The 27,188-nt window shown below is 37.8% G+C and overlaps 1 protein-coding gene across 1 annotated transcript in view; it reads right to left on the minus strand.

The window, feature by feature from the left end:
• Nucleotides 1-3,148: 3,148 nt before the first annotated feature.
• CALCOCO1 (calcium binding and coiled-coil domain 1) overlaps nt 3,149-27,188 on the minus strand; it is a gene marked incomplete in the record, with an annotated part of 37,070 nt that continues 13,030 nt past the window's right edge. The window contains 7 exon segments of the mRNA XM_072406191.1: nt 3,149-5,581; nt 20,049-20,233; nt 21,977-22,082; nt 23,548-23,643; nt 25,237-25,362; nt 25,917-26,171; nt 26,686-26,776. Of these exon segments, the coding sequence (XP_072262292.1) occupies nt 5,576-5,581; nt 20,049-20,233; nt 21,977-22,082; nt 23,548-23,643; nt 25,237-25,362; nt 25,917-26,171; nt 26,686-26,776 (865 nt within the window).

The following is a 27,188-nucleotide window of genomic DNA, read 5'->3' on the forward strand; positions in this document are numbered from 1 at the left end:
GTGTAGTTTTGCTATAAATACCTGTCATTTTTCTGTAACAGCCCTTTCTAAGGTTTCCATGTGTTCCTCATCCTCTTAGTATGCATTAGAGCACCCTGAAGGCTTCCATTTTCAAAAAAGTCATAACTCACACACGGCTAACTAGTGTCATTTTAGCTATATGTGTATATATATATATATATATATATATATATATATATGTATGTATGTGTGTTTGACTACATTGTATAATCACAAAATATGTATTACAAATCAGTAAACAATGGGCAGTATGTAATCCTGCATGAGCACCTGAAAACGATATATATATATATATATATATATATATAAAGTGAGAGGGAGTCAAATTTTATACTTGTTTTGTATGCAGGTTTGTGATCTCCAGCTCCCTGTTCTGTGTACAGCGCCATGCATTATGTTATATTTGTTGTAATGTATTCGCAGACACTTGCTGTGAAAGCTCTTGGGCACTGCGTGAATATAAAGGTGTTTGCAGGCTTGTTGACATCATAATAGGCTTCAATTATGGTTGACAAATTGCATAGTAAAGGCCTGTGAAAAATGTCTTGGATCTATGAGAGGGCAGGAGGCCAGGGACTAAGTACCTTTAACACTCACAAAATGTGTCAAAATTGACATCACTGAGTGTGTTAGTACCGGTATGTGCTTATAAAAAGTACTGAAAGCTTGGGACTGAAAATGAGGTAGCACATAATAATAGTACTTTACATTCATAGGTCAATGGCCATGCTAAGTATCTCTTACATAATAACGGTAATCTGTGTTAAAATGAAGGAGCTTGCTATTGCTTGACATATCAAATGACCTGTTTATATCATTTAGGTTCCATGATCAACACTAAGTATTGATCCCCAAGTATTACCCCATAGGTACCACAGCAAACACATGCGCTTCTTACTATTAACTGCAAAGCATGGTGGTGAAAATGTAAAGGTTTGGGGTTGCTTGTGCTTAATAGGAATGTTGGGATTGGAAATACATCTTTAAATCAATATTCATCCAAAGCAGCGGTCGCCAACCAGTGGTCCGCGGCTCTGGCCAGCGCACCCCCGAGCGAGGTCAGGAGAAGGACTCTGTTGGGGGGACGCACCGGCCAGAGCCGTAGAACATGTCCCAGGCTAGAGGAAGTGGGCGGGCTTAGAGCTGCAATGGGAGAGTGGGTGGGGCCATATCACAATGACATCACTATGGGGTTTCTCCCCCTTTGATTGACACCTGGCTCCCCGCGCATGCGTGGTCAGAAGCCTCCTCCCAACCATCTACACCATTACTCTGAATGGCAATGATACCGTTCACCTTCAACTTAATCATCCTGAGGAATTACAATTCAAGTGCAATTGGTAAATAATAAATGAATAAATGTCTGTACTCCTGGTTAAAAACCAGAAACAAAGTTATCTTTTTTAGCAGCGTTCGCCAACCGGTGGTCTCCAGCTCTGGCCGGCGCACCCCCGAGCAGGGTCAGGAGAAGGACCCCACTGGGAGGACGCACTGTACAGAGCCACGGACCATGTCCCCGTGCAGTTCCCTGGCTCCAGGAAGAGGGCAGGCTGTGTCGCCCACTCTCCCATTGCAGGCTTCGATGGGAGAGTGAGCGGGGTATGGCATAATGATGTCATTCTGGGGGAGGTTTCTCCCCCTTTGAGTGACACCCAACTCCCTGCACATGCGCAGTTATGAGCCGGTGATTTTAGTGGTCCGCGGAACTGAAAAGGTTGGCGACCACTGTTTTATAGCATAGGTACCTTTCATAGTGCTTGGAAATGCTCTTTCCAGCATACTGAATAAGCTCTGTTTATTTTTTTATTTAGAAAATGCCACTTGTGTGCATCATTTGTAGAACAGTCAAATCACCCTGGGCAGTCTTTCTGTAGAAGGTTATGTAAATGTGGGATTTATGCTGGCTGCTTATCTCTAAGATCACTTATCTTCTGCAATCCTCAGTTCACAGGATAAATCAGCAGTGAAAGATCTATAAGTGTTTCCTCAATACAAGTATATTCTATTTGACAATGGGACTCTTCTGTTTTTTTTTATGGTGTTCCTGTGGTCTTTGTCATCAGGCCATCAGCACACACTGTTCTGCTCATCTGGGGAATGAATGGCACAACCCTTAGCTAATTAAAGCACTGAAGGGATTGATGACCCATACTTACAATCTGTATGAATTTTTATGGCATATTTACTGTATCTGTAAATCAAAAAGGAGCTCAATGTTTTCTACCAAAGTGATTAATCACGGCACTGCATAAATTATCTGCCAAGTTCTCTCTTTGTTTCAAACAGTCACAGTGGAAACTTGTTTAGAGATGAATATAATGTATTGTGAGCTAACTAGGAAAAAAATATGAAGGTATTCTTTTTGTAAAAATTGGTTATAATGAGGCTACAAATGGACAATACTATAACAACCAATCAGGTTTTAATGATCATTTCTAATTGGAAAATGAAAAGATGAGCTAACATATAGACAATTATATTAAATCTTTACTCACAGACACATTTTACGCAGTTAGTGACTTCCGAGCTCATTCTGGGCAGCATTCTAAAAATTCAGACTAAAGGGACCATATAAATAGCAGTAGTATAGCTTGTTGTGTGGAGAGCCTGAAATGGGGTTTGTCAGTCATGTTGCTGGCTCTCCTCCAATCATGTGCTATGGTCAGCACGGATCACTGCTCTTCCACACAACAGCTTGCATTTTATGAATGGGTCACAAACTACAAGTTGCAGTAACTTTACAGAATATGACTTGAACCATTTCTGAGGTGTATTGAGAGGTTTCACAACACAAACTACGGATAAGACTACCAGTCCTACCTAGGAGTATTGTTAAATATTTCTTAAGCTTGCTTGAAAAGAACTTTACTTAATGTCTTGATCCCATCTGTCTCATGCTGGTCATTACAGCAAAGAAACAGTACAAGTTTTATAATGTACATATTGTATCATTATTTTTTTTGCATGGACCCAAGTCAGTGGGGTTTAGCACTAAAATCAGAGACATAAGGCTTAAGTGGAAGGACAACTACAGAATGGCTTAAGTTGTATGAAGCTTTAGCAGGCATGTGTTCGAGATACTAAGTTCCTTATATGCTGCCAATGACTTTTCCAAGCTGTGCTCCCAAATGTTTTACTAGCATTTTTTTTACTAGGAGTTTTATTACTTAGACTATATTAATATTGATCTGGAAAACAATTCCACTTTTATCAGCTCCAATAACTTTGCTATTTGGTAATGTGTTTTTTTCTGTTTATTTTGCACATAATAATTTCCGCAGAGATCCATACTCTAAAAATGCTAACATGGACATAAACAAACGTGAGGTTAAATGAATCAAACTAAAAGTCGTTTCCTATACTGCCAGCTAAAGGGTCTATGCAGTAATTTTTCATCTTGTCATTTACCATGGCTGGAAGTTTGTGTTCTACATAAAGCAATAAAAAATGTAAAAAAACATCTGAAAATATGCCTGACCTCATTTTTTATATTCATGATAGGAACACGTATAGATTCAGTTATTACAAAAAGCAAAGCACATAAGTGCCAAAGATGTTATGTGTATACGGCTGTCATTGTAATGAATCGGGTGAAGTCTTGTGGTGAGAGCTGTTTTGGGGGCCTGTACAATATTAGACAGGTGGTTTAAATGTTTTGGCTACCCAGTGTACCCAGTACTCACCTCAAATCATACCAAGTGGACCATCCCTCCTTTTATTAAGCTTAGAATTGATGAGTTTTTACGAATATTTACTCTACACAAAACTACAGGGCTAAAACTTCAATATTTTAACATGCATGCAGGAAAAGAAAGAACACACAGAAAGTTATCACGTAGAACTCACAATTTCATTTGTTAAGGGATGTGTTCATAAGCTAACACACGGTCATAGCAAACATAGTTTTTTTCTAGAAAAATATGGATTCAGGTTATAAAAAATGATCTAGATATACAAAAACCTTACACGCCAAATGTAAAATAATGTTTCACTTTTAAAGTTACAGTTATATTAATCTTCTACTTTAAAAATGATACATTAGGTGGTACATAAAAAGGTTAGGACCCATATTTAACAGGAATGTCCCATCCTTGTGAGGTCCAACCCCCACCCTGCCCAATAAGGGGAATAGATTATGTTCTGTATTATTCTGCTTCGTATCTGCTTTCTGGTTCTAGCGGCCAGATTGATGGTAGTGTAAAGAGGAACATTTTGCCTGCTTCACAACCGTTCCTAAATGTGTCCCATAATATGCTGAATTTTTATCACAGTGTTTAAACATATTCTATTTTAAATCCAAAGCAGACAAACAGGTCCATTAAACAACAGTCATCACCTGAGTTTTTTTGCAGTTTGAAAATATTATAAAATGATAATGGAGACCATCTGCAATATAAGCGATGCTAATGTCTGACAGGTGTATTCTTACCCACCTTGTGTTATCATCATTGTAGGAGCTTTACCTATTTAAAGCTGTTCTTAGTTTGGATCAGGGTTTAACCTGGAATCTGCAACCTTAAACTCCTTGCCATACTGAACCGAAGACCATGACTGAACAGATTAACTGCCCGAACCCCTAAAATGGCCATAACTTGTTGTGTCCTAACAACTTCCTGAGTTTAGAGTGTTTTTGTATATACTCTAATTTGATGTTTAATGTTTCACTATGCCAAGCAATTTATTCTTACAGACTTTTTGTACCAAGCATAGCTGCAGCTGTTTTTTCTTCTTCTTGACCCTAAGCTATAAAACTGCAAATGTGGAACAGTAATGTGTACTTTGTGCTATTTAGGCCCTGTTCTTAATGCAAAAATAGATACACTTGGAATAATATGAACATATCTAATAGTCTGTTAAAAGTTTTGCTTTTAAGATCCAGCATACCACAGACCTCCCCCCTTTCTTATTTATCACGGTCAGTAATATCCTGGAGCATATGGCAAAATGCCGATGTTCCTTAGTGCTGTGCACACAATTATCCACAAAACAAATGTATAATAAAGAATACAAACATAAATATTATTAAACAATAACAAACTGTTAACTACTCCTATACTAAATATTATCTACCTCTGTTACAATGTTATTGCTAAAAAGAACTTTTTCATATACTAAAAGGATATATCTGATTCTTGCTCCATAATGCTAAGCTTTGGGCACATTTTTTACTGTCAGACATTCATCTACAGTTCAGGTGCTTTCTACGTCAGGAAACACTAAAATTTAGGGATATCCTTATATTTCTGGACAATATCCATGTATCTAAGCAGTGCAACAGACAGAACAGGCGTTTAATGTAAATGTGGTGGGACTTAAAAAGTTTAATAGAAAAGATAACATTAATAGCTTACTCGATATCTTACTGGTCCAAGCATTGCATAACAGAGGAGTCCCGACACAGTAAGGATTAAAGTTCCATTAATATGAAAAGCTTTTGTAAGAGCCTTTGAAGAATTGTGGTTTCTGCTTTCTTCTGATTTCATATTCTCTAGACAGCAGAGTGACACAGCTCCACCAGAGCCTAATTCTGCCATTACACGACTTGATAAAGAAGTTACCACTGCAAGAAAAAAATAATATGTCAAAATCTCAGATAGAAACCATACACAACTTCATAAGTGGTTTTATGATTGTTATTATTAAACAGTATTTATATAGCACCAACATATTATGAAGCACTGTAAATGAAATAGGGGTAGCAAATGACAAACAGATAACAAAGAAGGCTTGGAGAGGATACACTTTCATCAGTGAAGCAGCAAACCTGGACTGAATTTAGCTGGATTTGATATTTTGAATACTGGACCATATCCATTACAGGTTTTCTAGATCACCCAGCTTCACTGATGAAAGATATCCTCTTCAGCCTTGGAGAGCTTTATTAAATCAGGGCCAATGACACAGGAGGAGGTAGAGCCCTGCCCAGAAGAGCAGTTTTGTCTATATTTTTAAATCAAATGTGATATAAAAAATGAGGGTAGTAATATAAGCAGCATTAGAATGGTGCAGCACGGTGGTTCAGGTGGCTCAAGGTAGCACTCCTGCCTTCGCAGTGCTAGGTCCCAGGTTCAAATCTCTATCACTATAGTTAGGACACTATCTGCAAGGAGTTTGCAGGTTCTCCCCGTGTCTGCGTGAGTTTCCTCCCACATCCTAAAAACATGCAGTGAAGTTAATTGGCTTCCCCCCAAAATTGACCTTAGACTGTATAAAAGACATATGACTATGGTAGGGACATTAAATTGTGAGCCCCTTTGAGATACAATTAGTGACACGACTATGGACTTTGTACAGCGCTGCGTAATATGATGGCGCTAAATAAATACTGTGTAATATTAATAGCGGAATGGTGTCTAGCATTTTCACCTTGCAGCACCAGGGTAATAACTATGGCTTGGTTTGAGGCATCAGAAACTAGAATTACTGTTATCCACTGTTAGATTCATTCTTTCAGAGGAGGTTTCTATCTGATTTATGACTGAAAGGAAGTCTCAGGTCAAAAAAAGTTAAATCCAATGTCTCTAATGCTAGCTATATACAGATTTAAGGTATCGGTTTGGCTGTAATTGACAATGCTAACCATGCATGCTAAATTTGGATAATCGAAAATATGGGAGCTCACATTGGATCCTGTATATCTGAAAACATTTCAAGGGGACTGTTCAAAAGCAGCAAGGTAAATTGTGGGTTTATGCAGACTATAACGTTGGCCACGCAGGTTACAGTCTTTCTAAATTGAAACAGACGCTGTGTAAATTGCAGCTGACTTTTAATTTCAGGCAAAGAACCACTAAGCAAGAGTGTGATTGTCTTTCTACTCTATTGGATGGCTTGCTACAGTTCACACAGACATTAGCTGTTAAGCAAAATGTGCAGAGAAATATCTACTGCAGACATTGAAAATAATTTTACAACAGTGCCTAAATGTATGTGTGGCATTTTTTTAAAATATAGAATAAGGTTGCCCAGTGGTCAAAAAACTCTGGATACGGGTTTTCAATTATATACGATCAGTTCTGCATGTGACTATCAGGAGGGACCCTTGGACTGCATTGCTCCACAAATTAGGCCCTACTTTCTCTAAAAGTCAGTGCAAACTGATTTCCTTTATTTTTCTAGCTACACGTCAGGTAATAACGACAGCTTGGCGGAAACCCTCTCTAAGTTTTCAAATAGTATTGTCTGGGTTGTCAGACACCATGGTCTTAGAAAAAATGTCTGCTGTGGCTAATGACTCTATGCATAAATTTTATAAAGTGTGGACACCCTGGTTGGATCATCAAACCACCCCTGATATTGACTGAAGGCTCTTTAAATTATGATAAATGTTTGCTCTTTCCTATTTGTATTGCTAGCTTCGAGTACACTTTTTTGTTTTTTTGTGTAGTTTTCGTCTATACTGTTTGTTTTGATATTTTATGTTTGTATAACTAATATGAATAATATTGGTATTGTTTTTTTTCTGTTTTCTTTTTGATACTTGTATGTTTTGAAAATTTCAATAAAAATTTATTACAAAAAAAAAAAAATATATAGAATAAGGTAGAGAAGGATTGGATCCTTGTCAAGTTTTTACTGTTTCCCTGCTGGGGAGATAAATTCCCTTTATTTAACCGGGTAATAACGGTCCCTAGGACAGAGCAATAGGTGAAGGAAATTCCCCCAGTGGGAAACCTAGTCAAGGGACAACTCTCTAGGATGAAAATTGTGTTTACTTGTCCTCTTATAACTTAGCACATATCAAGCATAAAAAAGTGATGTAGGAGTCAGCACCCAGAAGTAGTGGTGTAAAAGGGTCTTCATTTGGTAATTTTTCCTGATTACTGCACCAATTGAGGGAACAAACAGTGGGAGAGGGGAGTATCCAAGTTATATCTTTTATATATTTTATTTATCTTTAAGACAAGGTTTCTTTATAGGGAATGCAGATGTTGGCTTCCCAGCATCCAAGATGGAAGTGTAATCTTGGAGCTATGAGCAGACATCCGGAATGTAAAACACAATTTAATGTATGGCGCTACGTAATTTGTTGGGGCTATATAATTACTGTTTAATATTATTATTATTAAAAATTATAATATTAATAACACAAATTATGCAGGCAGGACAAAACCCCTTCATTACCTTGCTATAGAAACATTTAATCACTAGTGATGCCTAAAGGGGGAGAAACAGGGGCTACAAGAAAATAACAGAACTCTTCTCGTTAGTGTGCATGTATGGTATTGTGTGTTCCATCACATTGCACCATTGTGTGCGATACAAATGCCTCTACAGCAGTATACATTCTGTTTTAATAAAGCCTTCTTCTCTATCTAAGGCTAGGTAGACCGTTGCAATGGTTTTTGTTAATTGGCTGTATTGTATTGTGTACAGTGCTCGTTATCCATGGTTCCAATGACCGCCTGGCGGATCCACGGACGATGGACAATGAACTATAATAATGAAAGTAAATGGGAGAAAGTGCAGCGCCATCATTCTCCCCCCTCCCCTCTCCATAGAGCAGAACAGTGCTGTGTGTACAGCGCTTGTTCATGCATCTTGCAGTTCTTTCCTGATCCTTTCCAACAACAATTTTTGCATGTGCGTACTAAGCCAAAGAGCCATAAACAGACAAGGAGTTTCTCAGCACCAAGGTGAGGAAGTTGTTTTCAAACTTCTTAGTTGTTCTTAGCTTGTAGTGAGTAAGTGCTAGTTAAACAAGCTAGTGACTAAATGAAAAACTTGTTGTCTACTTCTGTCATTGGCAAAGATCGATTGTATAATGTGGCCCTAAAGCTGCACAAATATCTGAATTTAATCTTCTTAGATCTACCTAACAACGCACACTCTTTAACTAATCAAGTAGGCTATTGTTTTAGTTATCGGTAGATATGAAGAAGATTGATCAGTTAAACTGAACTGTGTATGACAAGCTTATGTCGCTTAGTGAAAAGTAAAGAGTCTCCTCATGTCAGTCTATCAAATTGTCATTTTTGAATTAGGATTTTGCAATGCAGATCTGAATGTTGTAGCTAGGCAACTTATTTATGAAAGATTACAAATAATAGAGAGTTCTAGACACGATATTGTTAAACTTCATAAATAAATCAATATTCCATATTTTCTTATGTTCTATTTGTTTCTATTTCTATAAACACAAAGTATTATACTCATTGGGCCCTGCTTTATAAGGCTAGGAAACCTAGCATTCCAGCACGTGTTGGTATGTGTAATATTTTCAAGGTGCCTTCTCTCTCCTTTTAAACCTGCTCCTCTCCTCCCCCTTTCCTCGCAACACTCGTGAAAAGACTTCCATTTTTGATTTTAACCATTACACTTGCAAATTATGCTGCTGCCTCCTCCTGCTCTTCCCCCAAACCCCTATTCTTCTTCTCTCTCAGTCTTTCTCCCTATGTCTGACTGCAGGAGAAAAGAATCTAATGATGCTGAAAATTGATTCTGAAGCGTCCTGACAATGCTGTACATCTTTCCCCCTCCTCGCCTGCCATCTTTATGGCCTCCGGCTGTAAAAGTCCCTTTTACTCCCACTGGAGAGAGGCGGATTTATACTGCTGTGCAGGCTGCAACTCTGCTCTGCTCTGCCCTATTCTGAAGCGAGGACGGAACACGTTATTCTAACATCACCTGTACCTTCCTTCATCAAGTTCTGTCAGGCACAGTGTATGCAATGCCACAGAAAGTAATGCAGGCCACAGACATTAAATAGTGGTTGGGCGTGGGACAGGGATACATTGATTGAATGGTTCTTTGTAATATATGTGCACCGAATAAACATGGATATTTTTATAACAAAAGAGACTTTATAAAAGGTCTTGGAGTCAGCCTGCTGTGCCTAGACACAATAGAGATCATCGTAAAGCAACCTTGCCTAAATGTTTATTCCTGGGAGCCTCTGGAAAGCAATAGTTCAGAATTTTAGCTTAAATAAGCCTTTAATATGGCTATCAAGTTATATCCTCTACAACCTGCAATGAAGGTCTCCACGTGTGTTATTTGTTTGCTTTTCTCTCTACTCTTTTACTTTGTATCAGTCTTTTCTAAATAAACTTTCAAAACTTTCACAGTGAGCAGAGGCTTTTGTTTTCCTTATCATAATCAATTATTTATTCTCCATAGTAGTAGCGTTTGTTACTATTTAATTAACTGTCTACTGGTCTGGTTAGACATATATCACTCAGTAAACATCTAATCTTAATATGAAGTATATTTCTATCTCTAGGTTCCAGTTGTTTCCAATAAAACAAGACCCGCTCAGTCACGTGTTCAGCATCTGGCAAGAACCATAACTGTGGAAACCAGCTATCTAACGGGTTATGGTCCTAGCTACAGCCAATGTACTAAAAGTTTCTGCAGATACAGCTCAGTTTCTAAAATAGAAAACAAAAAAGGTAAGCAAACATGATGACGACTTACAGTTTTCAGATGCCTTGTTAGCAAACAAGAACTAGGAGTACCAGTGCTGGAAGTAAAACATGAGGCAGCTGCTTATAATAGAAGGTGCATAGATATGTATACAAGAGCCCAGACCAAACCCACCTACAGATGAGAGGGCAAAAGAAGAAAAAAAAGCTGTATATCCAACAACTACAGTATTTGCTTATTATTGGGGAGAACTCAGCCGGGTGCTTCTTGTTTGTCCTTTCCCCTCCTATCCCCATAGAACAGAACCGCTCTGTGCAGTGCATGAATGTTCTAATGTTACTGGAAATGATTACTAACGATTAATGATTATAACTATGTGTGTTTATAGATCTGAAACAGCAAATCCTAACAATAAACATCACAAGTTGTGAACGCCAATCTATTCAGAGGCAGCAAAAAACTATGTTCCTGACTATCTAGAACAAAATGGTGCTGTGCTGTATAAAGAATGTATAATGCCCTATGTGTAATTTGGCATGCTGGCAGACTGACATGCTTTTTTATATGGATATAACAGCATCCCGAGAAATTATGACAGCCTGCATACCTCCAAAACTGCTTACCTGCTAAACCCAACCTAAAACACATCAAAATCATTGAAAGCATATCATGCCTACATGTTTCTAAAGAAAGAATGCAAAGGAAGGAATATTTGTTAGCTAAAGCAATTCTCAAAAGGGTTACATGATTTTGCATGCAGACATCAACCCAAATAGTGATAAAACATCTTTGTGCCAACAGGTACATCATGAACATTCAGCACCATCTGTACAACAACGCAAACAACAGAACGTCATTACATTCAAAACTGGGATCTGTTATCCTGTCAGAAGGAAGAAGCTGAACAGCCAACAACCTCCGTCCAAAAAAAATTGTGAGAACCAACAGGGCCATGTAATCTAAATGTTTATCATAAGTGGTTTGTACAGCTTCACAACTTAAGTCACCATCATGAGGAAAAAAATGCAAAAGCTACCTGTTTATAAGAAAGAAATGAGAAAAAATTGCTGCAGAAGAAGGGATAACATCTAACAACCTGTTCCAAATGTGCCAATTTACGGAATTGCCTCAAGGCAAACATGTAATGGATAGTATATATATATATATATATATATATAAGAAGTGGGGACATTGTTGCCAGGACAAGAACATGGATGTCAGGGACCATTACCACAGAGACCCCATGGAACAAGATGCCATTGTGCTTGAATATTGTGAAACTGATAAGATGATAGTAGCTAAAAAACTAGTTATATAAAAACTACTACCAATGCCAAAGATTGAGGAACTCTCAAAAGAACATAGGACTGCTATGAGAAGTAGTGGCATACTGTTTATACAGACAGATGCCACAACCTTTGTCTGTTATACTATGATTTGAAGTATATGATTAGTAGTTCTGCTGCTAGATGGTAGCGGTAGGTTTAATCCTTACACGTTATTACTTTTAGTTATCGCTTCCTCATGCCAGTGAACCACTCTCTCGGAGGAGACAAACATGTAGCTTCTCTCCTCGGTAGCTCCTTTGGGAATGAATAGGGGCAGAATTACCAGTACTGCTCACTGCTGCCAGTTGTCAAATGTGCAGTTGCTGATCTTTAAGACCCAGCTTTGTGGTGTAAGTGACCGAGTGTCTAGCAAGGTGCCAGCCGCTGGGAACCGTGCAGGGGCTGAAGGTGGGGCTGAACTTTCCCTAAGGGTTTGGCCCTGTGTATAGCAACATGTTGACAAGTAAGAGTCAAAACTGCAGCTGCTTTCCAACATATCCCCTTCTGTCAGGGTTACATGAGGAAAATAATATTAATAATAATATTATTATTATTATTATTAATAATAATAATAATAATAAACAGTATTTATATAGCACCAACCTATTACACAGCGCTGTACAAAGTCCATATTCATGTCACTAGCTGTCCCTCAAAGGGGCTCACAATTTATTGTCCCTACCATAGTCATATGTTATCATTAGAGTCAATCTTTTTTTTGAGGGGGGGAGCCAATTAACCTAACTACTTGTTTTTGTATAATATAAACTTCTTTCGAGAGGTAATGATGTCCCAAATTATTTTCGTAACCAGCATAGATAGATACAGCCCTAGGTTGCTACACTGTGAGTAGAAAAAATTCAATACCTGAAATGCCCAGTTTTCTAAAGACAAAGACTGAGTTTTATTAGATATGGCTAAAACAGAGGCTGTAGATGACTTTGAACCTGTGCATTTCATTGACAATTTTATAGCAGTTGACACATTTGGGGAATTACTAATGTGTTGTCTGAAAGTGCCATTATGAAAAGTTATATGTCACCACGCAGGGGCTGCACTTTGCCTCTTAAGGCATGACTGATCCCGTATTATGCAGAAAGACCCTCTGGTGTAGACGGTAAAGAGGCTGTCATAAAATTCTGAAGTATTTTAGGAATTCTATATCTGAAGGAAGCATTACTTCAGCAGACAAGTGATCAATCTGTGGCTTAAATGACTTCCACAATCCACAACAAATAATGAATAGGTCAGACTTTTGTTCCCACAGCGCTGAATGTAATCCTATAATCAATAAAAGTAATCAAACAAGTAAGCAAATAAAACAGTAAACAAATGTGACATGTGTAGAAGCCCCACTGGCTGCCAAAGACAACACATCCTGCAAAGTGTCAAGTGGAAGAAAAAGTCTCTGAGAGCCGATACAGCGCCTAATAAAAGCACAAAATCAGACAGATATGAGCGCCATTTACAATGACTGGGTCCTGCAGGGTTAGCATTAAAGTGATAATGATCACTTCAATGTGTCTGGAGAACTCATTACTGTATATAAAGATTTTCTGACATGTTGGAAAAGCTCTGCATGACTGATTACCAGTTATCTTCTCTTCAAATGAACCTTTAAATAGTGCATGCGACACTCGGAGCTATGAAGCAAATCACAAAGGAAATAACACCAAGTCAAATTGATATTCATTTTAAGCTTAAATGACTAGACAGATCTATCGTTGGGTGGGAGAGATCTGACCATCTATCCAAACCTTGGTGTGTCCTGCTTCAAAGACCCCAAATCAGATTTAAATCGGCTGAGGAAAAGGAACCTTGCAGACTAAACAATGATTCGGAATGGTTTCTATGGCTTTGAGACAGTGTGTCCCCCAGGCATTCTGATTAATAAGGCCCAGTAGGAGCTCAGGAAGTTCATTTTTTCCACGTCTGCCACTTAGACAGACAAGCGAGTGTTACAAAGACATATATTAGAAATGTGCTGCAGCTACTGTGCTGTATGTGATCATAAATTGCTATAACCTGCTTAATGGAGCTGCAAACTAACAAGGCATGGAGGTACATTTCATTTGACCCTTGACGACTGGTACTTCCAGCACGAACCCCACTCTGCAGATTTATAGTGTCTTTGTTCATGCATATTGGGTGTGTATTGAAGCAGACTGAGCAGACAGGAAGGGTCTGAGCACCTGCAGTACTGGAAAGAATATTTCTGTGACAATGCTAGACAGGTATTTTCAGTTGTAAAGCCCCGCACTGGAGACATATAAATAGCGAGATATGATAGAATGGTGTGCTGTAAAAATGATGTGCACAAACTACAGAACAGATGGGTGATAGAAAACAAAGCCAGTATGAACAGATCAATGATTCTGCTTCCAGCTGGAAGCTGCCAACACCATGCGTGTACTAAACACTCCACAGAACTTAAAGATCCACTGGTGAAAAAAAGAAGTATTCACATACCTGTAGGAAATTAAAATGTAATGATATTTTTTACATTAAATGTATTTATTTAAACATGTATTTATTTAAACAGGGATCAAGTGAAAGAAGCTGGGTTTTGGGAAAAAATATAACTGTCTGGTGTGCCTACAAAAAGTCATTTTTCATTCACATGGTTTAACGCATTTATGTAACTGCATAATGGGGCCATGCTTTATAAATTGTTTTTGTTGTGCGTTGTACCTAATATTTTTTGGTAACAAAGATGTCTAATAGGATATTTATTATAACAGGCTTTTATAACTAAATATTTGTTATACAGTATTACATCTGTTCGTTTATATCTGAAACTTTCCAAAAAGAGTTTTAAATAAGTTTTTTTTGTGAAACTGTGGTTTTATTAAACAATTTTTCAAATATACAAATAGAAAAAAAAAGGTCAAAATAAAGAACAAGATGAATAAAACCATATAAAGTGAGCAAAATCGATCAGGTAACAATGGGAGATATACACATAGATTAAACATTACACGGTAAAAATATCCATACAATCTTCTGTACAGAGTGATATTAGAAAAAAACATCTAAAAAAAAAACATAGTTACGCACAATATTGCTACTGGGAGTGAACACATATGCAATAATATTAAAAAAACAAAAACAACTTCATAACATCACGTTAGAGTGGACAGGAGTAATCCAGTTCCCTACATATAATGGACAGTGCAAGCAAGGTCCATAACTGCAGACAGCGGAGGTGGGCTGCTACATAATATTTGTTCAGATCTGGAGCCCCCAGTCCCCCTCTCTGAGAGCGCAAACAATATACTTAGCCAGTTCATGCCGTTTATGTGCCCAGATGAAGTTTAAAAAGCTTGCCTGTATTTTTTCATGGCCTGCACAGGTACCTTAACAGGAAGAATCTCAAACAAATACACTAACTTAGGGATAAGCATCATTTTCACAGATGCTATCCATGCCAATAACAATAGTGAATGTGTTTTCCACTTAACCAGGAGGGTGTGAAGCTCCTGAAACAGCAGAGGAAAGTTGTGTAAGTACAACTGAATATATGTAGCAGTAATCTACCTAGATAGCGAATAGAATGCTCACGCCACATAAAAGGGTAGGAATCCCGCAAAGCAGAAAGCATTCAGAGTAAGAAGTATGTCATCTGCATATAATGGAACCTTATAAGATGACCCTCGTACTGAGACTACCTGAATGTTGGGATTGACTCTGATCTTAGCAGCTAAAGGCTCATGCACAAGGCAAAGAGAAGGGGGATAGAGGGTAACCTTGTTGCGTTCCATTTTTTATAGAGAACATTGTGGAAGATGCATTTGGGAGTTTGATGGAGGCTGTAGGACACCTGTATAGAGACTTGACTGACCGAACAGTGGGCCCTGAAAAACCCATTCTATAAAGTGTGCAGAACATGAAAAGCCAACTGAGGCAGTAAAACGCCTTCTCTGCATCCAAGCTGAGGACTAATAATGGGGTCCTACATTTGTTGAGAATGTCAATATCATTGATTACCCTCCTGGTGTTATCACTTGCATGAGGGTTAAAACCTTTTTGATCCCCGTGTACGAGGTACGGGAAAAATATGGATAACCTATTCACCAGGAGCTTCATATACATTTTCAGATCCAAGTTCAACAATACTATGGGCCTATAATTCGTACAATCCATCGGATCCTTGCCTGGTTTGGGTATAACGGTGATATGAAAGCATAGCATAGAGGAAGGTGTTGGCTTTCCTTTCATAAAATCATTGAACAATTCCACCAAATATGGAAGTAGGTCAGGCAAGAAGGTTTTGTAGTAAAGGTATGGCAAACCGTCCAGGCCAGGGGCTTTATTAGATGGTAGTTGAGATATCACCTTAGATATTTCTTCCTCCGTGATGGAGCTGTTAAGCTGCCCAAGATATTCCTTCTTAAACTGAGGCAAGTCCAATTCTGGAATCTATTTTTGTCTGCAAGGATGGCCCAAGGGAGCCCCGAGCTTGATCCACCGTTTGGTAAAGCTGGGTATAAAATGTTTCAAACCAAAACGCTATATGGGACGGATCATATCTCACTAACCCCTAATTATTCCCGATTGGCAAGGGGGAGGGGGTAATTTTGTGCTTCCCCCATTTACCATCCCAAAGCCTAACCGGCCTAATAACCTTTGTGATAAAATAATTGACCAGTACGCTGCATCATCCAGCTGACCTTCCTCAGCTCCAGAGCCCGCAATTTAAAAAAGGAGGGAGGTCCCCTCTCTCAGGAGGCCCAGCGACAGTCTACGAGCAAGTTTTTCCTCTTCAGTGTGCAACCCTTGCACTGTGAGGACACATTGTAAGTTAGAATCCAATTTAATGCGTGAACTCAGCACTGCACTGTGTCCCTTAACGACCACCTAACGGGCCTCCCAGTGTCTGGAAGTATGCGCTACTGAGCCCTTATTTCCATTAAAATATTGTTCTATACCAGCAGCGAGGGTTGATTTGGTGTCCGCATTTTTGAGGAGATTAACGCTTTTTGCATGGAAAATCCATACAGTCCGTCTCACACTCGGCATTATCGCTAGGAGGATAATAGTGTTTTTTAAATAATTATTATCATTTAACATGTTTATTTCACAACAATAATTATAGAATGTATAATAGAGCGTAGAATACATATTTTTGGCTTGAAATGTATTTTTACCTGTTAGAATTTGAATGGGAAAGTAAAAAAATTTGTTATGGTATAGGGAAAATTCAGAAATTTTAATTGTACTTGAACAGTACAGCAGTGCACTTCCTGTTAAGTGAGGTGCCTGGACACTCATGTACTAGAAACACACAATGTACATTTTTAGTGTGAGATAAAAGGCACTGCTGTCTCCGATTTGGAATTATATTTACCACTAAATACGGTGCTGATCACTGTTCTACTTGCTTGGAGAATTTAAGATGAGGAAGTAATATTCTGATCTCTACACCAATCACAAAGTTCTCTTTGCTGCAATATGCAAATAAAACTCAGTGGGATACTGCAGCCCACATTTTATAAATGGGACATTGAGTCACAAAATGTCTATGGAACACCAGAAGATGCCACCATCCCAGGTTTGTTGAGGGTTGAAGGTGTTTCACTGATTTAAAAGCCTCTTCTGATCACCAGAACCCCATTTATAATTCCAAGCTGGTGCATAAATGCTGAGCAGTTGGCAGGTCTATGGCCATATATAATAACCAAGACCTGCCAGGGACTTGAAGCTGTCAGAGCTTCAAAGAAAACATACACAGAATACTAAACATTCACATGTATTTGTAAAGAGTGTTAAAGTGTCTTGTATTTGTTTTTATCGATTTTTTATTCTTGCTCTGCTCAAAGATAATTAGAGGATTATACTGCTGTCAGCAAAGGGGCTAAGGTAACATTTAAGTTGTTCTGGTTCACTTTAATAAAGCCTATTAGGAAGCCTGCAGACCATTAAGACTAATATGTGAGATGTCCACAGAGCTTAGCCCAACATCTCACACACAATGTTCTGAACTTTGAGTCGTCATTAATGGCAGAAAAGCTTAATTTGGCGCACAGGGACTAGCTGACCGCTAGCTGTCTCTCGTCCTCTGCACAGTCTTGGTCTTTGTTAGTTTTAATGTATCTGAAACTACATGGGTGTACTATCTTTGTGATAATTGTAGGTGGGTGATGGAGGGGAGTTTAGACACAATCATGTTTCTGATGGTAAAACTGACAAAGTGCATCGCTAAGCTGTCAAAGGTAACAGGGAAAATGCTTCCCGGGAGAATCCACATATGAGACAAAAGGTTGAGATACAATAACTGGACAGCATCTGAAACTGTGGCTGCCTTCTGCCAAGCTGTACAATTAAAGATTGGCGATATATGAGATGATCTCTTACGGAGAAAATGAAACATAGCCCATTGTAGACCACCCAATAAAAGTTCTGTTTGTAAAATTCTTAAGCAGGGAAAGTATGGAAAATCTCTGTACTTCCTAATGAGAACATTGTGTACATATTATCACTCAACAATCAACCCTAACTCTACCAAAACCCACTTCCCACATATAGGTCATAAGGCTTGCAAATCTGGAAAGTATACAGGCACCCCAAAGCTGAACTCTGGGCAAAAAGTTGAAGTACATATATGCAAAATATCTAACCAGCCAAACAGCTTGAAATTCTGTTCATACAGTCTTTCAATCCACACATTTCTACCAGATAGAAAAACCAGGCCTGTGACCTCAAGTTATGCGTTTTCAGTCAGTAATTTAACTTCAATCTGCCCACCGAGTAATAAAAGAAAAATGTTATTTATCCCCTACCTATTGTGTGATTTTCCCCCACCTCCTAGATTGTAAACTCTTCGGACAGGGTCCTCCCTTCCTCCTGTGTCACTCTCTGTATCGGTCTGTCATTTGCATCCCCTATTTAATATACAGTGTTGTGCAATATGTTGGTGCTATATAAATCCTGTTTAACAATTAATACTACTGTGCATTTCAGTACTATCGCCAGTCTCCCAAGTCTTCTGCAATGTCACTATATTGACATATATTTACATGTATATCCATGTGAAAATCAGCTGCAACGCAAAATGGATACAGTTTTTGTATGCTAAACTCTGGCTACTATCAATGGAATCACAACATCTGGGCACCTGGACCATTAAACATGGGCAAATTACCTGCTGAATATAAAGGGACACAGTAATCACCAATATGCTGGAACACCTACTTCTGACCACTGCACTCTGCAAGCTTTAAATGTGTGATTTAAAGTCCTGATCCCTGCACTCTAACCACCACCCTAGTTCCATATTCTAGAAACTACTCTAAGATCTTGTGCCTCTAACCCTTTCGTGACCAAGTAGAGTTGAAACATGTAAATGCAGGACATGGGAGTGTAGCTGTTAACAGCAGCAGAGTATAGAACTGCACACTTTCACAACACTAAACTATGTACACTATATGTAATGTTGTACGTTACACACTCCTTTCAACCACTGTACCCTATATGCCATATATTTATCATTATTGAGTATTCACACAGTGCCAAAAATAAAGATTTTTATTGATGGATTGTCCAAAGTTTAGGCCTAGTAATATGAATACCTTTATATATTATTCAATGGGAATTATACGTTTGCACTGTTAATGTTAATCAGAGGCTTTAACAATCTTACTAAGATTAGAACTCAGCAAACTAGACCCTGCCCCAAAGAGCTCAAATTCAAGCTCCTGTGCTTTGCCTTCAAACCCCTCCACAGTTCTTGTCCCACTTACCTTTCTGACCTGGTAGAAAAATACTCCCCTAGCCGCTCTCTTCGCTCCTCCAATGAGGACCTGCTAATGACTTCCTCACTCATAAACCTCATCACACGCATGGCTTCAAGACTTTTCTAGAAGTGCCCCGACTCTCTGGAATGGTCTTCCTTGTTCATTCGGGTTCCTCCTACTTTCTGCTCCTTTAAAAGAGCACTCAAAACCCATTTTTTCAAACTTGCCTAGCCGTCTTCTCCTGTGTCTTAAAACCCCCCACTACTCACCGACCAATCCATATCCACCCTGCTATTGTATGCTGCCTCCTTCCCTCTTAGATTGTAAGCTTTTCAGAACAGGGTCCTCTCCTCCTCCTGTGTCACTGTCTGTATCTGTCTATCTGTCTGTCATTTACAACCCCTATTTAATATGCAGCGCTGCATAATATGTTGGCACTGTAATAATACTGTTTATTAATAATATTTTTTTATTTTTTATATTTATAATATATTTTAATAGTGATAATAATATTAAAATTAATAATAATAAATATTAATATTTTTTATATATAAAAAAATTAAATAATAATATTTTGTATATGTATAGATATTCAACTTACAGAGTCCGAGTTGTCCTCAGGCAACGGTTGTAGCTGGCATGCAATGGGTGCTGGCTGATTGATCACCACCTTCGCAGACTCAGGAAGAAACATTGGCACGATAGACGAGATCACTGTAAAGGGGTCTTCATGCATAGGAAATTTGCTGTTTTCAGAAGACTCCTCATCCGATTCTGGAAGACTTACTGAAAAAACAGAAATGCATGTGTAACGTAGAAAAATAATGGGCTCAATGATTCTGATTGGTAGCTCTAGACAACATCAGCTGAGTATTGGCTGTGCACATGTAACAGCAGAACTGCAATGTCTAACAACGCAAAGCACTATTCGTCCCTTATTATTTTAAGCTGTAGGGGGGTGGTGGCCCCTGTATTGTGCCGGGTAGTTATTGAAAGGTGCCAGGTGGTGCACCCGGCTAAAATAGGGGAGAAAACTGACAAAGGATAGCAAAGCTTACAAAGATAGTAAGTAGCCAATATGTTTTAGCATTTTTTCAAGCAGCATGTCTCTAAACATAGTCACAGATGTTACTATTTTCTATGCCACAATGTAAGTAGAATGGCTGTTGATAGGGAATGTCTAAATATTGACAACAGAATTGTTTTTCAATTATCCATTTATTATGCATGTGCCATACTAAAGAGGGATCCGTCATTACCTTGGACTTAAAAGAAGAGGGGCACACGGCAGGTTCCCTTTCATGGGCAGCACAGACAGCTTCTAAAGGTTAACAAAAGTTAACGATCAGGATTAAGTGTACCGTTATGATGGTGGTCAGTTTGCCCTCTGTTTTGGTGGGAAGTGTACACTGTTACACTGACAGTGTGCCTTTTACACTGGCAATCAGTTTGTCCCTTTACATTTTTGTTCAATTTGCCCCTATTTTTGCTTTGCATACTATAATTATATTGTTCTCTTTTTACTTTAGTGCTCGTTCATTATTGTCCATTTTTGTTGGTGGTCAGTCCTTGAGATAAGAAGTTTTCCTGCTGGAATCATGTTTATTGTTTCCTGGTTATAAACAGCCACTTGGTATGCCTGGCAGGGCACTTTATCTGCCCAGCAGTCATTACAATAACAAGAAAGGTCAGGGAAGCAGAACACTTAAGCTAGGTACACACGTGCAATAATTGTTGTTAGAAAACATTTGACTAACGATTATGCATGATTATTTTGAACGATCGTATTGTGCACAATTCTGTACATGCTGTAACGATACGATCATTCAAATATAATCCACTAATTATGTACACATGCTAGATCCGATCGTTTGAACGATGCAGAAAGTGTACTGCAAAACTATCCACAATCACTGAAGGACCGGACACACAATTGCAAACAATCGTCGCCCAATCGGATCCGCCGGGACGGTCGTTCGTTTCCAGTGACAATCCTCGTTCATCTGTGTTGTTGTGCACTTAACAATTATCGGATGAACGGTTGTTAGTGATTAGTTTCCAACGATAATTATTGCACGTCTGTACGCAGATTTAGGTTTATTGACCTGCCAGACAAGACAACACTGAGGGTGGTCGTGACTGCACATGCAACTCCTTTCTTGTACCTATGGCTGACCTAAAGATTTAACACAGATTCAATGTGATGTATTCAGCACTGTCCTGTTCGCAATAACACAGAGAATTTTAGCTGAAGAAGGCGCGAATGGGAAAGTTTACCCTCCCTAATACTTCATGGAAAGCATTACTGCTTCATTAAGTGCTCTAGCATGATTAAAAAAAACACATAGCAAACAGTATGAAGAGTGAAGTACATGTAATTTTATTTTTTACAAAACTTTAGTACTTCTGGGAAGCAAGTATTTTTCATAGTGTCAAACGAAAAGCCATACATGGCACTAGGTTCACCTGCTGACTTTTTTTTAACATACTGTGAGTTCCAGAACTAAACTTTGGTAGGAGAAGACATACCTAATCCAGGATTGCTTTCTTCTCTATCCAATTTGTCTTCTCTCCATTTTTCATCAGCAAAATTATCTAGCCGTTCCTCCAGTCTCTTCATATACTGCATCAACTCCTGTGGAATAAATACAAGTAAACTTTACATTCCATTCTATACTGTTATGTGCACCTCAACACAAATGACTGCCTCCTTAAACAGCTTCTCCTTCTTTGTTTTACTGGCCTCTGCAAAGCATAAATTTAATGATGTATTAATGAATGGAGAGCTACACTAATTCTAGTTATTTATTTGGATGTAGTTCAGTTCTAAAGAATATGTCAGGGAGTGTTGAACTCCTTAGTATAGTTTGAACATTTGTTATATGCTCTGCTGAAAATATATTTATGATTTATACAATAAACATAATAATAAAAAGTCATAATTACATCAATAATTGTACTTAGGCTAGGTACACACGTCAATCATTCTCATCCAATAATCGCCTCAGGGCTGATATTGGACAAGAATCTGGCATGTGTACAGCACTCGTCATTCATGGATCCGTCCTGGTGGATCCACAAACGTCAAAAGATTGTATTGGAAGTAAAGGGGAGAGAGAGCGCAGCCGGGTGCCGCGCTATCATTAACCCCCCTCCCCACTCCCCACTCCGTACAGCAGAAAGGCGCTATATGTACAGTGCTCCTTCATGCATTGTTCAGTCTTTTGTCGTTGGAAAGGATCATGAAAAATTATTTCCAACAACAATTATTGCACGTGTATATGCAGCTGGTAAATAATGCTGGAAAAAAAATGCAGGCTCAGAACATCAGTTCCCCTGAGCTCTACATTGGTTCAGCAGAATCATTATTTACTTCTATTAGGCTAGCTGTTTTGTTATAAAAACTCTTTAACACCAACACATTTTATTCCTGTAAATGAAATTGTAATTTAATTCAGGAAAAACATGCAATACTGTAGTCCATTAGAGGTTTTGCAGTTAAAGATTGTAAGCTCTTCGGGGCAAGGTCCTCTCTCCTTCTGTGTCACTGTCTGTATTCGTCTGTCATTTGCAACCCATATTTAATGTACAGCGCTGCGTAATATGTTGGCGCTATAAAAATCCTGTTTATTAATATTAATAATAAAGCTGATCTCCAGGCATATAAAAAGACACTCATTGATGAAAGTCTATGTTCACTAAATCATATTTAAATGTTTTTTAATGAAAGAAAAGTACCTTTATTTGATTTGGTATCAGGCGCTTGTAATCTCTAAAAGCAGGACTGGGAGAGGAAAAAGCAGCTTCTATATAATTTACTTCATCTTTTTCATTTGGATGCACTATGCCTAAAGCTACATTTTAATATTTTCAAAACATAAATTATATATGGGGACACTAAACTAAAAATAAATCTATTTTAGGAACAAGTATCATGTTAGTGTTTAGTGATAAATGTCTCAATCATTAAAAAGACTGACATGATAGACCTAGAGGAACAGACCTAGGAGAGAAAGGAAGATGAGGAACAATATACAGTGCTAACCTGTATAATAAGTGATATGCTTGTACAGAACGCAATGAGCTGGCTCATGTCTTACCTGGTTTTCTTCTCTTAGTTGTTCCTTTTCCATCTGTGCAACTTTTAGAGCTGATTTCAACTCGCTTAACTCGCGCCTGCTTTCTGACAACTGAACCTGTACAGATTGATAAAAAAAATTAATTATACAAATACAAAAAAGCCACAGACTGTCTGGCGTCTTCTATTTTTTTATTATTTATTATATTTTATTTTTCCATTTTTTGTCACAGTTGTTATATCAGAGCTTGCCACACACTATGAAGGAAATAAAAAAAGGGTTTGGATTAACATGCAGCTGCTTCTTCTCATCAGACAAGGTTTAGATCTCAGAGGTTTGCTGCTCATATTATAAATATACATACATACATACAACATACTGTTTTGGAAACCTTTTTTTGTTTCATATTCCTTCATTATACTATGATGCCGGTCACCCCAGCACAGAGATCACGGTAATTCTCTAGGGACTTTAAGTAAAAATAAATGTTTTAACCAGAGGTTTATTGGTATATGTTTCAATGCAATCATTGTATTTATTAAAATGTTGATATTTTTTCATATTAATGTATTTATATGTTCCTATTGTTTTGTAGCATTTCTGTTTAGTTTACCCTGGAAAAAAAGAAAAAAGGTGATCAGAAATCTTCTAATGTGGAAATCTGTTCTTGCTTTGAAAATAGTCCCACTCACATCCTATATTGATCCTGGGACAGGAAGTGAGGAGAATGTTTTGAAACAGAATCTAACTGCCAGGCTAAGCGTAAACTTTGCAATAGGTTTGATCTATTGTACAATTATACAATATTTTTAATCAATATTTTGGAAAAATGTTGACTGAAAATAAATCAGTGTTTTTATTTTTGCTGATTAGTAACCAACCAATTGGCATCCAAACCACTTATAGTGTTGAAATTATTATTTTAAATATACATAATGTAGGGGGTAGAGAGAAGTATTAAAACATTTGGACTTTCTATGTACATTCTATTAACGTGAATAGGGGACAGGGATACTCTGTATGGGATTTAGCATATTCAGTATATAATCCTTGGGGCTTGGGTGGCTGTTTAATGTGTGGATCCAATTTTGTCCTATATAACTGATTTTATTAGAGTTTCTCAGTCATCCTCAAGACTCCATTGGAACCAAATGCCTTCAACTTGCTGAAGAAAGTCAAAAGAGTCCAATGTCGAAATATCAGATATCTCTGATCATGCTGATCTCAAAAGGCTTTTATTAGTTAACTTTTGTGTACTGTAACAAGGACATTTTGTATACCATTCTGGCATTTTTGGGGGTTAATTTGGTAGCTCAATAACAAAAAATAATTTCTTACTGTTAGTACATAGGAAATTTTTTAATGTTTTTTACTTTTACTTTGAATGTGGTTTGAATTATTTTGTTTTTGGGAATTTTACATTTATAAGAGAAACAAATAAAAATGTAATACAGTTTGCTCTCTTCATGTTATATGATGGATATGGAACTGGTGTTTTTCTTTTTGCTATTCTAAACTTGCAATTAGATATTATAGTAAAATTGAGATCTTTAATCAAAGAAGTTGATGTTACCTCAAATTGATCACAAATTAATTATCAATTGAACTCAATTATAATTACAATGAGAGAAAAAACATGATGTATGTCTAGAATTAGTAACCTAACCTCAGTATCAGTTATCATACCCTGACAGGACAGATGTCTGTTACCTGACACGCATCTTTCTCCTGGTTTAGTTTGCACTGAAGATTCTGTCGCTGGTTCCTCTCTTCTTGTAGATTGCTTTCCAAAGTCAGTTTTTCTGCTTTCATAATCACAATCTGTTCTCTTTTGGCCTACAATAAAAATAAAATCTTAAGTGAACCTTTATAAGATTATTTTGCGAGCAGTGGTCGAGTGGCTGTGCTTAAAAGCTGCCCATTCAAGCCTTGCTGGCTTGATTGTTGGCAGCTCCTACAGCTTTGATGTCTAAATGGACTTTAGAAGTGGAAATTATAAAAGAAACTGCACTTCCCCGATATATATATGATGTCAGAACACTGCCTACCCACACTGTAAAGAGGGACTAAATGGAGGCTCAGCAGTCACAATAACATCAAAAAACAACAAATAAAAGTATGCATGTGTTCAGTTACAAAATGCTATTGGCATAATTTTAATATTAATTTGTAGATGTGGGTTTACATATATGGTAAAGTGTATGATGTTAGGTTAAAACTTTTTTTTTGTTTTGGATAGAATTGGTAAAATGTAGAACCTCTGTCAGTACCTTACTAAGAGGTATGCAAAACAAGCAACAAGAAAATATGTCTAAGAAAAAAAACTCATAACCCACTAAATTATTGGAGGTGGATATTTTATGCAACATATCAAAATGCACCATGTCTACCTCAATGCTTTGGTTCAGTGCTGTCTTCTCTTGCCACCACTGTCCCATTCCTTCTTTATATCTGAAACTTAAGTCAGACACTTTGAGGGCAAGGTCTGCTGACTCAAGGCGGCTTTTGTGCAGGTCAGAGATGGTGCGATCCCGCAAAGAAGCGGTTGAAGCTAACTCCTCAATTAACAGTTTTACTTTCTGCTGATTACTTGAAAGCATGTCCTGTGTGCGCCGCAGCTTCTCACGCAGAATATCAATCTGTAACTACATAAACACAGGCCACCAAGTTATCATGGCACCAAAAGCTCTGATATTTCAATTAATAATATAAATTATAAAAAAGTTAAAAGTTACATGTCCACTGATATGATTTTTCCCTATTACAAGAAAATATTAACAATTAGAAAATACACTTTTAGAACCCAGTGGGCTGGGTCTCCAGTGGTCCATCAAGCCCCTGTATGGTTCCCCAATGAACACTCGAGTTCCCTAAAAAGCATTTTTGTTTGGAGTACTGTGCAGGGGAAGTGCTTGACCGCAGGAGACCTGTACCCAGTTTATTTTACTTGGAAATGTCCAACTAAATTCTATATTCACAAGGGATGGGGCAGAAAAAAGTTACTCCTGTAGTCTAAAGTTACTTATCATCAGTGGAACAATTAATGTTCATGTCAAGTTAAAAAAAAAAAAAAAAAAGTACCTGCTAAGGTCTGGGTGACTAGAAATAAACAACAAAAACACAATTATTACCACTAGGTAATTAGGAAACTGTACATACCTTGGAGCGCCCATTCTCAGAAGCAGCCTCTGCAAGTCGCTGTTTTAGCTCCTCCTTATCCACTTCAAGTGACTCCTTTATTGTCTTCAGACTGTTTAAGTATTTAAAAAATACATTTTACACTTTGAGTGCAGTGTATCTTATGCAATTGTGGCCATAAACAATATATTTGGTTAAATAATTGGTTTCAACTGAGGTACCGGAACAAATCAAAATGTTTTGTGTATAAAGGGTGACAACATGAAAAAATCAAACATTTAGTAATAAACATGAACACAAAAAAAAAGTAATTTAATAGGGTCTTTTAGGTCTGTATACAGCCTTTAACGGATCAAAAATATTCTATAGGGTGATGTTGGCTCTGAAAATATCTGCAGTGCACACACTATAATACAGTATGTTTAATGCAATTCACAATTAGAAAAAGCAAAAGAACACCACATCCACACAGCTCTATATACAGGAACTGCTATATACAGATTGGATCTCAACTAATATATCAT

The sequence above is a fragment of the Pyxicephalus adspersus genome, chromosome 1 (genome assembly GCF_032062135.1).
Source record: "Pyxicephalus adspersus chromosome 1, UCB_Pads_2.0, whole genome shotgun sequence".
Taxonomy (NCBI): Eukaryota; Metazoa; Chordata; class Amphibia; order Anura; family Pyxicephalidae; genus Pyxicephalus; species Pyxicephalus adspersus.